Below are 18,880 nucleotides of genomic sequence, written 5' to 3' on the forward strand. Positions count from 1 at the left end.
TAGTTTTATGCTAGACAGAGAAGAAAGCTGCTCTACAAAACAGGGTGCTGGAGAAACAGAAGGCAAAAAGCCCACAGTCACAAAACCCTTCCTTTTCCTTGTATTCATTAACCACTCTTTACTACTACTATAAACTAATTGACACTAATGTCTAATTAATAAGAATGTAAACTATTTCAAATGAATAATTAATAACTCTAATAACTAATTCTCTAAGTACTATTCTCCTTGCTTTTCAAACATGCAATATTAATTCTAATGTAAAGGAGTGTACTGGGTCTGGCCGAGATGGAGCTGGTTGGGCATGAAGGGTTATAGTGAATGGGGGGACATCAGTCAGTAGTGGGGTTCCACAGGGCACCAACTTAAGCCCTCTGTTCTTCATCATCTTCATAAATGTCTTGGAAGGGATACTAAAGAATGGGAAGGGATACTAAGCAAGTTCTCAGATGACAGAAAACGGGGAAGAGCTGCAGACTTCCTTGAGGACAAGGATGCCCTGCCGAGGGCTGGGGAATCACCACCCATATGAAGTCCAACAAAGACAAGTGCTGGATTCTGCACCTGGAAAGGGGCAACCCTGGATACACAGACAGACTGGGGAGTGAGAGGCAGGAGAGCAGGGCCATGGAAAGGGACTTGGGAGTCTTGGTCCATGGCAAGTTGAACTTGAGTCAGCAGTGACCTGGCAGCCAGGAGGGCCAACCCTGTCTAGGGGGCATTACGCAGAGCATCACCAGTGGGAAAGGAGGGGACTGTCCTGCTCTGCTCTGAGCTGGGGCTGCCTCACCAGTGCTTTAGCTCCTGCTGACCAGGGCCAGCACAGCATCAGCACTGTCTCCCCAGCATTTACTCCCCATCAGTAGCCTGGATAGGCAGGATCCTGGGACAGGACACTTCTAGGCTAACTGACCCAAAGTAACCACTGGTATATTCCATACCATATGACGTCAGCTCAGATAGAAAAGCTAAGAAAAAGGAGTAGGTTGGGGGCATTTGTTATTTACAATGCTTGCCTTCCCAGGCAACCACCACATGTGCTGAAGCCCACAGCTTCCTGGAAAGTGGCTGAACATCACTTGCTGGTGGAAAGATTTAAGTTGTTGGTTTTTCTTTTTGATTGTGCACACACAAACTTTTGCTTTTGCTTAATAAACTGCCTTATCTCAACCTATGAGTTTTTTTCCAGCCTATTTTCTCTCCCATTTCCAGCTGGGAAGAGGGATGATAGTGGCTTGGTGGGCACCTGGAGTTCAGCCAAGGTCAACCCACCCCAGGGAGGTACAACTTTATGCAACAGGCCTGTAAAACACAGTCTCAGGATGCAATCTACAATCCAGCCCTAAGGGTGGATCAGTCCAGCAGCAGTAAACATAATGTTCAACAGAATTGTTATAATCTCTTCACACAGGGTTGAAGATATGACTAAAATGACCATTAAATGCTATGAGAAAAAAATTAAGACTAAAGGAACTACTTCAGAAATATATCCTTAAAATTTAGTTAGTACATCATTTACTACATATATGAGCATACCCATTAGTACATATTTAACAAACTTTTCTAACTCAGAAGTCAGAGATTTGTACTTACTTGTGCATTTTCATAAAACAAAACATCTGGCACTTTCATTTTCTCAGCTGAATTATAAATTGGCATGGTGACAGAACCTATCTTCAGAATCCCGTTGTTTATTTCACCTAGTCATTTTTCAGGAAACAAGCAAATGTATTTCTTACAACATCTTCTAAGCAGGCAATGCAATCAATACGTAACATTCGCAAGTAATGATTTACAAATTTTTACAAGGCTCTGGTTTGCAGTAAATGACTTCTATCTAAAGAAAGAGAACACTTGGAAGAGTATCAGTTTACAGAAGGCTGCATTACTGTGAATTTGAATTCTCTTTAAAACTGTAAAGAAGTGTATTACAATAAATGATGAAAAGGTGATCTTACAGGAAAAGGACCATAAGAAACACCAGAAGTTGTGACCACTGCCTTGGTCTAATTTGACACTCTCATTGTGTTACTGGAACAACACCAATACTTTTAGGCTATATTTCCTCAATCCACAAGGTTGCAGACTTCCATTCTTCTATTGCCTTCCCCTGTCCCACTGTGGAGTGAGGTGCAGAGGTGAGGTAACAAGTGGCTGTGCGGGTGCTCAGCTGAGAGGGGGAGCATACCCACCACAACAGTACAGAGCCACTGCTGATTCTCCCTTTCAACACTGCATAGCTGAAATGCCCTTCAACTACAACTCTGAGAGAAAAAAATACATTAAATTTTTTTCTTAGATCAAAAGAACCATAAATTCAATACTTAGGAAAATAACAAATAAGTGTAATTAATTACAAAAGCAATAATTTTTTTTTTTTTTTTTTTTTTTTGCTACTGGTTTCTTAATCTGGCATGGTATAAAACTGAAAATACCCTTATTTCTAGACAGGTGCTTTTAGCTGTTTGCCTTTATGGCATGAAACAGAGAAACACAGAAAATTCAAGGGATGTATCCAGATTTAAAAAAAAAAAAAAAAAAGTAAGCAGGTAGCATCACACAATGACAGGAGTTCAAATTATTTTGTATACATAGTTTATATATATATATATATATATAAAAATGTGAATAATAGATATAATAATACATAGATGGTTGAAGATATATATGTATATATATATGGCTGATAGATACTTGTATATAGTTATATACACATATTGTACTGCATATAATAGAAACTATATATCCATTAATATATCACTATCTACATATGTACTTCTATATACACAGACATTAATAAAGTCATAAAAATAGGATCCACATGAATCAAGATCAAACATGTGTTTACCACTGCAGAGATCTAACAGTAAAAATACAGAAATCTAATACATGACAAAACTGGGAACAAATGTACAGAAGAACAAGAGCAGAGATAACACTGGTGAGGCAGAGAACAGGAGAAATGTAGTGAATGGAAAATGGCAAATTGCTCACAGTATGCTGCCTGACAGAGGATATGAAAAGATATACAGCTAGCATGAAGAGGGTCATCCAGGAATGAGAAAGCAGAAGTGAGAAAAATGGCAGAAGCAGAAATATATGCATAGCCCTGAAGGCAGCTACAAATAATTACAAGTTGGATAAGCCAAAGAAAGTAAGACCTGCTCCATAAAGGTGACATGCAACTACTACAGCAATTTGAAGAGAATAAAGAGAATAACAAAGAAGTGTGTGCCAGAATGAAAGCAAATGATAGCACAAAACTTCTACAAGAATCTCAGAAAAAAAAAAAAAAGTTGATTTTTAACGGGGGAGAGAAAGAAGCAATGGTAAAAAAACACAGAACAGAGAAATGTTAAGATCAAACTAAGGATGTAACTCCACAGAGGACTATCAGTGATGAAAAATGAAAAAGCAGTACTAAAAGCCTGAGACCATGGATCTTATAGACTGAGAAACATTTAAAAATTATGGAAAACAAAATTCCATGAGCAGGGAACTCAGCAGGCAACACAACATACTGAGAGCAGCAACACATTCTGATAGAACAAAGTCAGAGATACAACTGAAGCAAATTACATTTAATTTTGAGGATAACTAGTACACCTTTATACATCCAGCAATTTGAGTAACATTCATGCAGAGCAAGAAGAAAAAAAAGCAGAAGCTTACATGTGTAATCCTTTCCTTCTAGTTTCTCTGTGTCATCTGGACTTGTTTCAATACCAGAATCCTGCAGATTTTTGTGTAAAGCTGATCTGGCGAGGTTTGGTAAAAATCTAAAAGAAGGAGAATAATAGGGAGGCTGTATTTCAAGGGTTTTTCTTTTTAAAAGTTTTCAGTATTTTCTGTAATCTAAAAATCTAAATCTAATATAATCTGTAATCTAAAATGAAGATTCACTTGCACTGCCAAACCCTGAATGTCTATTCCTTTCACAAAAAACCCTTTCACATTTCACCTATCGCCAAGGAGAGGAATTGCCTTCTTTCATAGGCAATGAACTACACTAGTGGCAGTGCACTCCTTTTTAAAGGCTTCAAATAATATCAAATATTGCAATAGGGCTGTAATGGAGGGTGGTTTAGAGCTGGAGGCATGTTCATTCCATTGCAAGTAAGAGCCACAACAGAAACAATTGTTTTTTGGAAATACCTTTTCTCATTACTCAATTCACTTGGATCTCAGGTTCCAGAGAGAAAGAATAAGCTCTGAGGTGTCTAGATCTAGACCTTTTCAGTTTTCCAAACCTTTTGATAATAACAACTGCCTTTTTTTTGAAAAGAGGAAATAACCCCAAAAAATCCCCAAACCACAAAAGCCCAAACAGACCAAAACCCACAAACAAAATCCCAAAGCAAACAAAACCCTCGTAACTCTTCTAGATACAGTTTTTAGAACTAAAACCAAGTGTCCATGAAACCTAAGTCAAACTAGACATTAATATGGCTCTGCTTTAAATGTTTTTAGACTGCTATGCTGATAATGGTGACCTAATTTATATAATGTAATGATGTATCTTCACAAAGATGGGAAAAGCATACCAACTCCTTTCCACTTACGTTCCAGGTTTGAGAATACCACAGAAATATTTTTAAAGAAATAACCAACTTCAAGGAGCAAGACAGCAATAGCATTATTTACTAAAATACAATAAAAGTTATCTTGCACGTTATCAACTGACCAAGAAGTTCTTGGAACTTCCACCAAAACTAGCAGTTCTACCTGGAAAGGCAGGCTTTATTAACAGCATCATAAAGGCTTTCATCTGGATGTTGTGACAATCGACGGCAAATACGCAACAGTTGTCGAGTAGATAAAAATGAGGCCAGTGACTGTGCCTGTCAGAAAATACAGGGTATTATTTAATCCATGTGAAGGACTTAGAGCGAACAAGTCAGGAGAAAAACACAATCGAAAAGGAATAATTTCAACTTTTCTCCTAATTCATAGATGCTTTGCACCTTCTACAGCAACTCATGCACTTTAATAGGCAAGCTTGTAATTCTGTATTTTTTGCAGTAAGTCACTGTCATGGAAATCATTATGTCACCAAAAGATTAGTCTTAAAATATCACTTGATAAGCAACAGGAAGAAAAATGTGCCGTGAACTGAATTTTATGTGCAATATAAACCCTAACATTAATATCAGCAATAAAAAGCAGGTTAGCTACTGCAAAAAGATCAACGTGCTAAAAAGTCATCTGCTCTTCACAAACTAAATATGAGCTCCACATGTAATGCTCTGGCAAAAAGGTCTGGCAGGATTCTTAGATGTATAAACAAGACAACACTGGGCAGCATTACGGAGATTGTATCACCTCTGCACACGCCTTCTGGGCGGGCCATTACTGGAACACTGTGTCCTTTGCTGTTGTCCACATGTTAAAACAAATGTTAAAAACTGGACATGAACCAGCAAAGATTTACAGAAATTATTCAACGCTTGGGAAGGCAGACCTCAAACAAACACAGCAAAATTAAAAAAACCAAACAAACAGAACCACAAAACAAGCAACCATGTATTTAAAGAAGGATCCAAATACTGAGAAAGAAATCATTCTATAATTATATCTACCGGATGAAGGTATCTAATACAAATAGGTTCCTTATTTTAGCAGGAAACACACAACAATGAGTGTGATCTGATAAGTCACGCCATGTTTTGCCTGGGTCAAGTGAAATATTTTAATTAGGTAATTTCAAAATGTTTTGTTTGGGTTTACACAGGTTTATATAAAATTTCTAACTGCATTAAAATTGTCTTAACATATGATGCTGTTTCAATTGGAAAAAAAATCTTGACATTTGAAATCTAGCGGAAAAAATAGAGAAAAACAATACTTAATGAATTTCAGAGCCTTTTTTCCTGTTTATTAATTTTTAAGCATAAGAAATATCTTAACACCAATTCCTTTCCCTGAAAACCAGCAATTTTGACAAAAAGGCATTTAAATTAAAAAAAAAAAAAGTCAGTTCTATGAAATCACACAAAAGTTCTCTCAAATTATGAGAAAGGAAAGAATAATAATACTTTTTAGCATACCTCTGAGCAGGGAGCAAGAATTATTAGATTGGGCTAACTGCAAAGATTACTACTCCTGTTCCTCCTGCTTTCACTGACAGAAGATTGTGAAGCATCTTCTAAACAACCATACTTTACAAGCAAGCATTGTGTACATTGTGATGGAAATGATGGCATGAGTTACTTCAAGACCTACTCAGCCATGCCTGAAGCAAGGGCAAGAGTAAATGTTCTATCCTTACTATCCACAGAGGATAGGACCATTGAGGAAAAGTTGTACCACGTCTTCTGAGTATTTCCAACTGGTAGTTGAAAGTACTGTCAACAAAATTTCCTCCTCTATTACCTGCTTTGCTCGGGTTTTTTTATATTGGACAACTGCAAAGGTAAAATTGTGTTAGTGACAATTTTTTTAATATGTATCTATGAGGCATCTAATTCGACAGGATCTTGATTGTGGCCTCCAGATTCTATTGTAAATCAAGCAAACAATTACAATGACGCGGACAACGCCCACAGAGTGAACAGTCTACAGGTATTCTATTGTTAACAAAATCCCTTTAAACAATGGTTAATATTTCAGCATAATCTCTGGCAGAGACTTATTTACTTAGACAACTCTATAAATAGCCTAATGTGCATAAGGCATACATTTAATCTCTCTGCACAGGTGTGCTGTTCCCAACATGTCTCATGTCACTGCTGATCTACAAGAATCCTCTCTCGAACCATACTGTGACTCACTTCTCATTCAGCATCACAGAATTCATTTAGATATTTCACAATTCTACAGATATCCACATATTTGGAAAAGATTTTTGTGATGCTCTATTCAGGCATGGTATGTCTCCCAAGTATGTCAAAACTGATACATGTATACATTAGATGTAGGAAGCTCAACCAATGATTATAACAACTGTCCAACAGTATACCTAAAAGTCAATTTTTTTAACTTACTTTTTTAAGCTCAAAAGAACATAACAGCCTCTCTCGGCTTCTTAAGCAGTAAAACCGTAAAAACTATTATCAATGTTAAAATAGTGAAAACTAAGGACAACGAGTTACATTTGTTAAGTACCAGTTAAGCTGGTACTGCTGGATTCCAGCAAAAATGTTTTACCTTTTACTTATATCAAAGGCATGCTGTGTTTTAGGTGCCATAGCAATAATTTCTTTTTCTTTTCGCCATGAATTAACTGTATTTTTAAAGAATACTGTGGTCACTTTGTCAGGAGAACTTATTTTTCCTGACATTACTTCATTAATAGAATAGCCTATAGCAGCAATGCAGCCAGGAGTCCTGGAGCATTCTATTTTCTGAATCTCTGTTGCTGCCCATTGTCATTTTATAATGACTACATAGCTCCTATTGCCCAAAAAGCCCCAATAACTACAGCTATCAATTTTCCAATTACTAAAGCAAAGTAATAAAAAAATACCTGAACATGTGATTATATCCATACACATTCAAAAGGTACCTCATCATGTTTCACTGTAAGCCACATACCTAAACTCATTGTGTTCTGTTTTTGATTCTCTGGGATTTGTGCAAATTCCTAACACTTATGGAGATTCCAAATACATACATCATGAATCAAATAACGCTATAGTATGTTATAGTATGCAGCACAGTAATTGCCAGCAATAGTCTTCTGGGGCTGGTTTTCCAATCAGGCAGCCTTTGAAATAATACTATAGCTTAGCATGTTTCACCTAGCCTTTGTTAAGACAGTCACAGTAGGAGATAATAAATTCAAAGAGAAAAGAAGAAAAAGGGCTCACAGTGGCATCATTTGTCTCCCGAAGCTTGTGTGTTACTGACAACAGCTTTTCCACAGCAACGCTGGGTACATTTGGAATCTGGTTGAAAGAAAAACAGTATTAATCTTACAGCAAGATATCCAAGTTTCACACATGCAATAACTATAGAGTCGCCACAGTTGCTTTATGACAAGAGTATTTTTTATTACAGCAGCATTTGATATTAAAATAAGAATTATGCCATTAAAAGATAAGCAGGTATGTTGCTTTGATAAGCTTTGAAAATCAGCTCCTTTATGCTACACTGAAATAGCAATACATTTTATGTAGCACATAATCCTATTTAGTAAGCCAGTAAGTGCCTGAAGTACTGAATGTACTTACCATTTGTTTAATGACTTCAATTTCTTCACTCTTGCTTAAAGAGCGAACATTATGAAAAAGAAATAGTGTCAAAAACTCTGGACCCAGCCATTGTTGGGTACTACTTCCAATGACAGGAGGCTCTGCTAAGACCACTATTCTGAAAGAAGGATGGATAGGAAAGATAGACCTGCAAAAAAAAAAAAAAATTAAAATGCATTACATGGCTTAAGGAATGAATATCAGATTGAATTTTTACAATAGATGAGAAGAAGATAAATTATTGTACTGAAACATGTCACAGTATATCCATATCATTTGCAATGCAACTTTATTTTTTAAAAAAAGACACAGGCTGCATGAAGTGACTTGAAATTTTTTAAATTTACACACTTTTTTATGCTCAGAAGTCTACCTTCATTTACAACAGGACCTGCATGCCTCAAGATGGACAAATACCACCAACCAAGCTACAGCCTACTGTGCTGTATGTCTGAAAATGGGCACAGCTCACTCATTGCATGAACTTTCATAAGTGCTTTACCTAGAACAGGGTGTCTCACAGGCAGCCCAGGGACAAAAGAAGACCTACCAGAGCTGCAGTAATGAGCAACTTTTACTGAATTAGATTGACAGGATGACACTGTAGAGATTTGCCTAGATACTGTGAAGAGCTGAATTTAGTAACAGTTTAGAAACATTCCTTTACAGATACTCTTTGTGGTCCTTGGATTAATATGTCTAACTTCATAACACTCCTGAAAGTTATGCTTCAAAGACCAAACCAGTCACTTCACCCCTGGCTCATTTTAGAGTCAGCATGAGGAGACAGGTCGCTCCAGTGGAAGATTAAGATTTACAAGAACTTGAATTGCTGTCCTGGCTCCTTAAATCAACCAAGCACAAAAGTCTAGCCACAACCAGCAGTCTGCCCCTCTCATTCTTTCAGCACCCCTCAACCATATCTTCAAAGGCATCATAGGATAGAACTTTATTTGCTTTAATTTCTCTTTGCCCAAAATTTTTTTCTAATACCATTCTGAACTTCCCTTCTTCATCCTATCTGCCTCCACAGCTTCCTGTGAAAAAACACGTACTGTTCCCAGCTGTAAAAGGTACTTTTATTATTATTGTTTCTTAAATCTTTATGGGACTGACCTCCTAGCCTAAATCAGTGTTTCCCAGTTCCCACTTGAGGATTTGGTAACTTAACAGTCTTGATTCCACTCAAGATAATGGGAACTTGCAACACAAGCTTAAATATACAACTTTTAGATGTGTATGTTAGGGCACTAAAAGACTGCTGCCTTGGATTTTGATATCTTTGCTGTCTTCACATTTTTTATATCCCTTATCTCTGTAGTATTTTTACCTCCTCTGACTGGGCACTCATTGGTACTCATTAATCAGCACACCTGCAAGATCACAGCATCACACAGAATCACTGAATAGCCTGAGCTGAAAGCAACCCAGAAGGGTCATCAAGTCCCGCTCCTAAGTGAATGACCCATACAGAGATCAGACTTGTGACCTTGGTGTTATTAGCACTATGCTTTGACCAATGGAGATGATCTCCAGAAGCAGGAGAAACAATGCAGTAACACATCAGATACAAAACCAGACAAATTTTGTGCAAGATGGGCCTGTTTTCACCAACTAATTTTACAGTACTCTTATTAAAATAGAGGATATTAATTTGGAAAACGCAAGTGAAATTTGATTAGGCAGTTTATATTGCTGTTACCATTTTCCATACAAATTACTGAAGACATAAATTGACAAACCTACTGCATAGCTGGCTCATCTGTACATCAGAACAATAAACCTGTGATAAAACAGGGCAATTACAGCAGTTTCTTGTAGCAAAGCAAACAAAGGCAGTGGTATGGGTTTTTCTCAGCTCAAAGTCATAAGCCTAGAAGCTACTCCCTGAGTGATAAAAATAGAAATAGATGTACAAAAACATCACATGAAAGAGGAACCAATGGAATGTCACTGTCACTAAGCATAAAAGAAGGTCAGGGAACATTAGCCAGCTTTATTATAGAAGAAAACATTTCCAAATAAGATAAGTACATATACTTTCAGACTTTCCTGTCCCTAAGAAAAAAAGCAACCCTCCTCCAGACATCCATCTAATTCTAGCCCTTCTGCAACACCATAAGAGAACACAAGAAGGAATCAACTTTTCAGGTTCAGGAATCATATTTCTTTTGTATCATCTCCTAGTCACTGCCCAGCCAGGGAGGGCACAGAAAGAAGTAGGAGGAGAGGAGATGCAAAGTCAGGGCAAGCTAATTTGGTGATATCAGTTCAATTCACTGATGTACTCTCTAGACTTGGACAACCTCACTGCTGCAGGTTTCCAGGTTGTAAACACAAAAAAAAACTATTTGGCAGTTTCAAAAGCCTATTGTTTGGAGTGATGTTTGCAATGCTGAAAATATCAGGCTAAGTGTATTATTAAACAAACACCATGAATAACTCAGTTCTGCAGTGCTCTATAAGTTCCCATTTTCCATCAGCACAACTGAAGAGCTTCAAAGTTGTTCCATCACATTACAGATCAAGTCTCAAAAAGAACACAATATGGAGAGCTCCTACATGGAGCTGTACATCACAGAAAAGAAACCTGTGACATGACAAGAAATCTTGTGGGTTTTACAGATGAAGACGAAGTAAGTGTATCTTGTTAAAAACTTGGCATCTTTTAAATTAATGAGCCTCAAACATGGTGGGAAGATTTGATGTTAACTGATTCATGCAGACTCTGTCCTTCTCGCTATTAAACATTTACTAACAATACAGGCAGCAAGGCAGTCTTCTAATAAAATGAGTGTCCTTCTTTTGACATCAATGTTTAATTTTTCAGCCAAGGATTACCACCATTGCTCTTGCAAAGAAAATCACAGACATCGATCAGAGTGATTTTAGGGAAAGATTTTCTTGTTATTGACCATGGTTCTGAGCAATTGAAGCTTCTCATAAAAGACAGAATAAAATAAAATGCAGAAGGCATTTCTAATGCCACTTTTTGTAAGACCAAACTATTTTTGATTATATCTTCCTGTAGCATTATTTAATAAATCTCTTTTTCTATCAAATTTTCTAAGTTGGGAATTATTCCAACCCTAGAACCAAAGTGACCTATTGTTATTTTCTTGCTGTTTCTTCTAAATTTCACAACAGTCTAACATTAACAGATGCCTTTATCTTAAAATTCACTAAACTGGAAAAAAGCCAAACCCCTAAACAACAAATGAAGTAAAAGCTAAAGAATGTAAGCAATTAAAAATTCTATTGCTTGTTAAATTTACTCCCTGCCACAATTACACACATTTGTCTCATCTACTGTGCATCCCCTTTCAACCTAACCACACAGAAAAGAATCCACTGTCCGCAAGGCATTAAAACCACTCATCCATTATGAGAGACTTCTTTTAGTTTTTGAATTATCCTATTATGTATCTACTCCTAGATTTTCCTATAATAGCTGCCTTTCTGCTCACCACACCAAGAACTTAGCATCTGTGTGTGCTGAGGGGGTATACACACACGAACAGGTTATATACTGCATCCTGAGACAAACAAACCCTTCACTGCTGGATTTGTAAAGGCTGTGTGCTACCTTTACAATATCTATCTCAGTGAAGTAATGGATGATTACAGAAGAAATTATTTGCAGAAATCTTGGATATGCACACTACTTGGGCACACTTTCTTTTACTCTCTGAACTTGTTCAGGGAAATGAATCACGCAATCATTAAATGAATAAGATATCAGCAGCTACAATTTCCTTTTATGTAAAATATCCTTAAGGACCATCTGTCACTTTCTCAAGGGCAGCTTTTTTTCTTCTCCTTAAACTCATGAACATGAATTCTTAGTTTCCTCAGAGGAGCGAATGAGTTCTGCAACCATTTGCTAACTTAACTTCACAGCCAAACTGGCATAATAAAGAATATAGAAAAAAAGACTCTGTGGCCACCACTAGTTACTTTGCAGCTTAGAGGCTTTCAGCAGGGCAAGGAGTACCCCAAAATGTCCCAAGGGCAATAAACTGCTTGCACTTGTCACTCCTGAAAGAGCTTTTGTACCCACCAGCCTGAAAGTCCTTCTCAGAATAACGCAAATTTTTCTACAGATGTAGAAATGTAATTAAATAATAGTGAACATATTACTCAATGACAATAATTAACCTCATTTAAAATCAAAATATACTTTATTAGCTCTTACAAAACTAATAAAACTTTGAAATGTTGTCAAATATAAAACTTATGAATAATAGGGCTCTAATCTGCAAAACCTGAAAACAATCAGGAAACCAAACCATACTTTCCTCTTTGTCCAGCACCTCTAATAACACCATCGTGGTTTAAGCACATTGACATTCTCTACTATAATACTGTTCACATTTGTACACAGAGGCATGTGATTTCTCTAGATCACAGTGTAATCTGAAACACCATCCCTTTAGTAAAAAAACACAAGCAAACCTCTTGATTCTCTTCTTCTTTCTCTTCTACTATACATACGAGTATTTTGACTTTTGAAGCACTAAAGATTAAAGCCACTAAAACTGCAGGATATTAATATTCCCTTATTGGAAAATTAGGTAGACAATGTGTCACACAAACATTACAGATTCAGTCCCAACAAAACTGAGAATGACATCATGTATTCCACAGGCCTGGCAAAAAGCAGTCACACTAAAATTATTTTAGTCCAATCCAGCAAATCAGGGTAAGTAAAGCTGTCTTTTATCTTCAGAAATCCAGCTAAGGGCACTAGTCACAGTCATTGGCATGCAGCAAGAGAGATGTCTCTCATCAACATGGAGAGCATCTCCCAGCTGTGATTTGGGTAAGAATTTGCCCAACCAATCTGCTAATAAATTCATGTTACAACATACTCTGTGTAGCTTCTCCAAAAACTATATTGCAGGCAAGGGAGGGATGGTGAGCACTGTTGGGATTAAAATCTTTGATTAAATCAGCTGTCAGTACCTCAGGTATGATTTGATAGATTAATTCTGCTTGATTCTGCAACACTGGAAGGTACTGAAGTTTGCCGTGACTGATAACTACTGTTGAAAAGGCTGAGTAGCAAGGACAAATATAGTGCTGGAATGAAACAGCAATTATTGACATTGCATCCTGGAGTCAGTTAAAAGGAAGTGATGTTTTCAGAATATGGAAGTCACCAAAATCAGGATGAGGTCCTGGAACACCTTCATTTTCTCAAGGGCTGAAGAGAACAGTACTCTCTCTATAGAGAAGTCATCCACTGATGTCAAAAAAGCCCAAAGCCAAAACCAAAGAAGCAGATACATGTTTGCATCACTTTAACCTAGCTTTTTAAAAATAAGTCATTACAGAAAACAAGGGCAGACTGAACACTTCACCTAGGAGGTGAGGATTCTCAGCAAAATGGACTTCAGATAACTGAGGAGCAAGAATTTCCATCAGCATCCAAGATGGTGCTAAATGGTCACACTGAGCTGCCACATATAAGAATGACTACACAATAGGGTATCTGCTTGTTTCTAAGACCAAGTACTAATCAGAAATGCATTCTTGTACAACAGACACCCATTGGTTATGGATTAGAGTGAAAGCTCACTGTCAGTCAGATAATTAAGAGCGTAGCAACTCAGAAACATTATATTTCAAAATACTGAGGTGGTTAGATAAAAGCAGTACAGTGAGATCTGAAGGAAAGAGAGACAGCCTGTCAAGGAAAGCAAAAAAACCCCAACTTTTGGAGCCTTCAAAGTAGCCAAAACAATGCACAATTGCCACTGAACAGCTGAATGAAAAGATTTACTCAATGAAGCTGAAAAGAAGGAAAGTAGATACACAGGTGACAAAAAAGGAGAAGGGTCTGCAGAACAATCATTAAAGAAGAAGGCTTGGACAGTGCTCATGGTCTAACAGATAATGAAGATTAAACAGAGCCCACTGCCAAAACAGTCATTGTTAGAACAAAAAAGGATGTGCAGGATCCAGATGTAAATCTCTATTCTTGTGAGAGAGATTTAATCCACTAGGAGTGGCAGATCTGAAGATGAACGTATGATGAACCATCCAGGTTTTTGGAGTACATTGGCAATGAACTAAAGGGTACTAGGCAAAACAGCACAGCCACTACCATTCTGCCTGAAAGCATGTTGGACAAGACCATGAACACAGAGCAGGGAGGAGACTGGCACAACAGATATATTTTGTAGTAAAAAGTCTGATGCAAAGGAGGAATATCATCCCAGATGGGCCCTTGGAGCGTTTTTGCTGCTCTTTTCAAAGTCTGTGCTTAAAATCCAGATAAACAGAATACTTCCCTGATATATAGTTCTTCACACAAATAAAACAAATGCAGGAAATGACCATCTAGCTAGGTGTATGGCCTCTGCAGACTGGACAGCATTTGCAACAAGTAGGCTTAGAATGAAGTTTGAATTTTTTGCTGGTTTTGTAGGAGCAGTTCTTGCCTTATTTTTTTTTAAACTCACTGTATTTTGGAACCAGAACTATGGAAACAACTAGGAAGTAAAAGAAAAGCAGCTTTTCTAAAGGGTGGACTATTGAGGCCAAAGAAAAAAATCAGATTCAGCAAGACAACTGAGAGAAAATGTGTGGCATATCATGAATGCACCCGTGCTATAAACCCATCAGGCCTCTTTAAAGTTTGGACACACACACACCCTGCAGCATAACATTTCTATCTGTGGAATGTTTCTAGCAGACAAGTGGAAGTAAAGGAACAAAAAGAATAAGCATAATGGGTCCCAACCCATCCTTAGGATTTCCTGCCCCACATTAATTGTAAATTAAATACCAGCTATCTAGCTCATGAGGCAAAAGTAACAAGTAGTATTTAACTTCAATTTAGCTTTATTTTCCAAGACTTTTAATAAAATATTCCAAAATTAAGTACTATATAGCTTTATATCTATTTTTGTACCTACTTAGAATTTCTTTTCTATTTCTAACTCCTTCTCTTAAAGGTTATTGAATGTTTACCTTTTAGTTCAAGCACTCTAAACAGGATATAATTTTGCCATACCATGAAAAGAAATAGAGCTAAGGAGGAACCTTATGTTTAAAAGATGTTTCTCTTAGCAATTAGAAGAAACCAGTTTAACAGAAAAGCATTTTGCATTTTTTTTATTAGATAACAAGTTATAAAACAGAAAAGTTGTTTGCATTCTATAGTCGTAGCTGATACTTTACCTCTCCTGTAGTTTCTCATCAGAGAGCTGCAATTCTTCTTTTAAATTTTGGTATCTATCTTCCCTTAATAATCTGGTGCCATCATAGAGAGTCAGTTCTCTGTCATGTATTAGTCTGAAAATAAAGAATAAGCTCTATCTTGACTTTGATAAATTTTTATAATACATGTAACAACTAAGTGTGTTTTTAAAAGCTATCTCAGTTAAAATACACCTCAGCAAAAAGATAAAATTATACCAACTCAAGATGCATCCAGGCATGGAGGTAAAATACCACACATAAGTTTTAGCACATAGTCAATCAACTTAGTTTAAATCCATATGGTAAGAACATGAAAAATATAATTATCTGTCTTACCAGTGGAGTGTGCATAAATGGCATGAAACTGCTTTTTTGTTATTCTTGTACCAAGTAATATACTTTTATTTCTTGAAATGCTATCTTTCAGCTGGCTTTAATGATTAATATACATACAGACCCAGGCTTTAATTTGTGATATGCAGAAGTTGATTAGCTATAATGTATGCACATGTCAGAACTAAAAATCAGAAATGAACACTAAATAGATGAAAAGGCAAAAACACAGGCAAGTATAAATCCCTGTTCTGTCCTTCTGCATGCATATATATATATTATATATATATATATATATATATATATAAGAGAAAGAAGAAAATACTTTTGCTACAACCTGCTTCTAAAGCTCACTATGTCCCCTGATTTGCAAAAGGCAGTATATGATGCATGCATATGAAATGGCATAAAAATTTGACCAAACAGTATAAATAACTATTAACACAGTATTTACTATTACTGTGTTCAGCAAAGTATAATTTATTTTTTTATTGAATTATGGAATAATCTTTAGAAAGAGATCTTTTCAATAAATATAAAGTATGCTGTGTAAAATATAACATACTTGTTTAGAAGCAGAATGCACTCAAAATGTTTCAAACATTTTCTGACATCTTGCATTTTAAAATTGTTGCACAAGTATCACTGATTTTTAGATTACATAAATCTGTAATAAAATCTAACTCATTCCAAAATTCAGACTTACACTCTGTATTTACAACAGGCTGGAATTTCCTGCATTATTTTAGGTTTACAAAAAAAATTAAAGAATAGCTTCTGCTCTTAAGTAAAAAAATGAGCACTACATAGTCTATGAAACTGCAATGCTCAGCTTGATCTTTACAGTATTCCTGAAGTTCTAAAGCCATATTCACCAGCAGCAACTTAGGTCTCACTATGCATGCACTCAGTACACACATCACATGCACCCAACTTATCCAAGCTCCCATCCTGACCTTTGGAGCACAGCTAGAGTGCCAGGGTTAATTCGATGAATGCCGTCAAGAAGAACAAGCTTTCCTTCCAGAGCTGCAGTGACAAGAGGCGATGGTCTCCAAGCAGTGTCTCCATTTGGAAGAGTGTACCTTTGCTGTAGCAAATCTCTAGCTGTCATATCCTGGAAGTATCAGTCCATCAGAAGAATATAATTATGATCTATTCTCTTAATTTACAAGTACACACTTTCTCCTTGAAAAACTGCATTCTTCAACTACTTTTCCAAAGAGAATTAGCAATACACACACAAAGCTACTCACAAAATGCTAAATAGTCTTTGGAGGTTGTAGACTTTCCAATATCATCTCTTTGAAACAAGAATAAAAGCCTTTCTCCCCCCTGCCTCTTTAACAAAACACAAGCGTATGACAACTTGTACACAGCCCTGTGCACAGAAGGGGGCAGCAATTTACACCTGGAGCAAACAAGAATAATTTCTTTTATATGGAAGCCACCTGAAGGAGCTACGATTTTTATCATTAATCTTGAACACAAACCAGCATGACATTCCACCTCTCAGGAGGAAAATACTGCTGGAAGCATCAGAGAATAATGAACAGGGTAAGAAAGAAGCCTGTAACATAGAATTTATCAAAAATACATAGCCTAGCACAAAATAACATTCAAGGAATAAAATCTAAGACGAACCTCCAGCACACATATTTTAGATGTTCGACTACAACAGGTAAGCATGAGAGAAACAAAGACATAACAGCAATTTTGTGACCTGGAAGACCAAATTTCTTCCTGAGGCTGTGCTGTGAACACAACCCAAAATCAGAAAAAAATGTATTTTCTATTGTAATTGTAGCTTTTACATATGTCTTTTTCACAACCCCAAACCCTTTGAACTTTAAAGAATAAAAATAGAATACATTACGTCATATGGCCTGAATAATTTCCTTTTTCTACATTTCCTCAAAAGCCCTAAAACAACAGGACAAAGTCTGGTTCCTTCAGTGCTTCCACATTTATCTAAAGTCTCACATTCAAATCCACAAAACCATACCGTATTTTTATTGTTATATTTCTATTGTTTTACTGCTGTCTTCACTCTTTTCTGTATTATTAATGAATTCAACACTAAGCATTTTTGTAAAAGAGAGAAAAATGTGGGCTTAGGACTTGCTTAAGAACAGTGCATTCAGCAGCTAGTAAATGCTGTAATGAATATTTAACTAACACACGTTTGCATAGTTCACCTCTAGAGAAATGAAACAACATATAAGTATGAATTGACTGGGAGCCTGGTATGCTGTACAGTATGTCCATCTCTAATTCCAACAATGAGAACCATGCATTAATTCTCTGCAGATAAACTCAGAAGAGTATTGTGTGTATATTTGTGAATATTTTCTGAAATATAACATTAATATAATATTGTGATTTAAATGGTTGAATGAGATTCAATTAAGGGATGATTAAAAAGGAATACCATTGCTAACACCTGCACAGTTTTTGTAAGTAACTTATTTTACAGATAAGTACCTGCCCAGTGATTTATTGTCTTTACTTATTTACTCTAATTCAATTTTTAGTAAGTTTTATTCAAATCACTAAATATATGATATTAAAACTAATGTTAAAATACTCTAATGCTAAAAAGGCCTCCCATTGGAGGGGAGGTTACTGAAGTATAAGAATGAATTATTCCTCTTATTTTGGACAAAGCAATGGCAACAATATATTGCCTTGTGAACCAAAAAGCTTATTTTAATTTGTAGCAGTCATTACAACTTATGCGTTTTACATTTTATTGTTTATTTTCTAGAGCAGTTTGTATACAGAAAAAATATGTTTAGGAGAAAAACTAAGTAGGACAACGTCTTTTGCACTCCCTCTAGCAGGTAATACAAACACAAACCTCCAATCTAGTAATTTTTCATGGCTTGTAGTACTAATCATGTTCTTGGCAATTATGAGGTGAAGAAACCATGTTTCCTGCTTTTTATGCATATTTGGATTCATCATTTGTTAGTATTTCTCAAACAAAAAACTGGAAGGATTTGGTGAAGAAAAATTATGAGGTCAGGCAAAAAAAAAAGTCCTAGAAACAAAAACATCACAGTACACAAACACTAGTTATGTGCTTACAAAACTGTTTTTGCTAGGGAAGAAAAGGAGCAAGTTGCTGGAAAACTGTTATAACA

The 18,880-nt window shown here is 36.3% G+C and overlaps 1 protein-coding gene across 1 annotated transcript in view; it reads right to left on the bottom strand.

The window, feature by feature from the left end:
* Positions 1-18,880, bottom strand: part of VWA8 (von Willebrand factor A domain containing 8) — a 183,338-nt gene that overhangs the window by 109,464 nt on the left and 54,994 nt on the right. Inside the window, exons 13-19 of the mRNA XM_041407213.1 lie at positions 16,691-16,851; positions 15,381-15,494; positions 8,172-8,340; positions 7,809-7,886; positions 4,726-4,841; positions 3,673-3,779; positions 1,594-1,700 (exon numbers count right to left, since the gene is read on the bottom strand). Coding sequence (XP_041263147.1) covers positions 1,594-1,700; positions 3,673-3,779; positions 4,726-4,841; positions 7,809-7,886; positions 8,172-8,340; positions 15,381-15,494; positions 16,691-16,851 — 852 coding nt within the window. The remainder of the gene's footprint in view (positions 1-1,593; positions 1,701-3,672; positions 3,780-4,725; positions 4,842-7,808; positions 7,887-8,171; positions 8,341-15,380; positions 15,495-16,690; positions 16,852-18,880) is intronic.

Source organism: Onychostruthus taczanowskii, unplaced genomic scaffold (genome assembly GCF_017590055.1).
Source record: "Onychostruthus taczanowskii isolate IOZ18803 unplaced genomic scaffold, ASM1759005v1 scaffold26, whole genome shotgun sequence".
NCBI lineage: Eukaryota > Metazoa > Chordata > Aves > Passeriformes > Passeridae > Onychostruthus > Onychostruthus taczanowskii.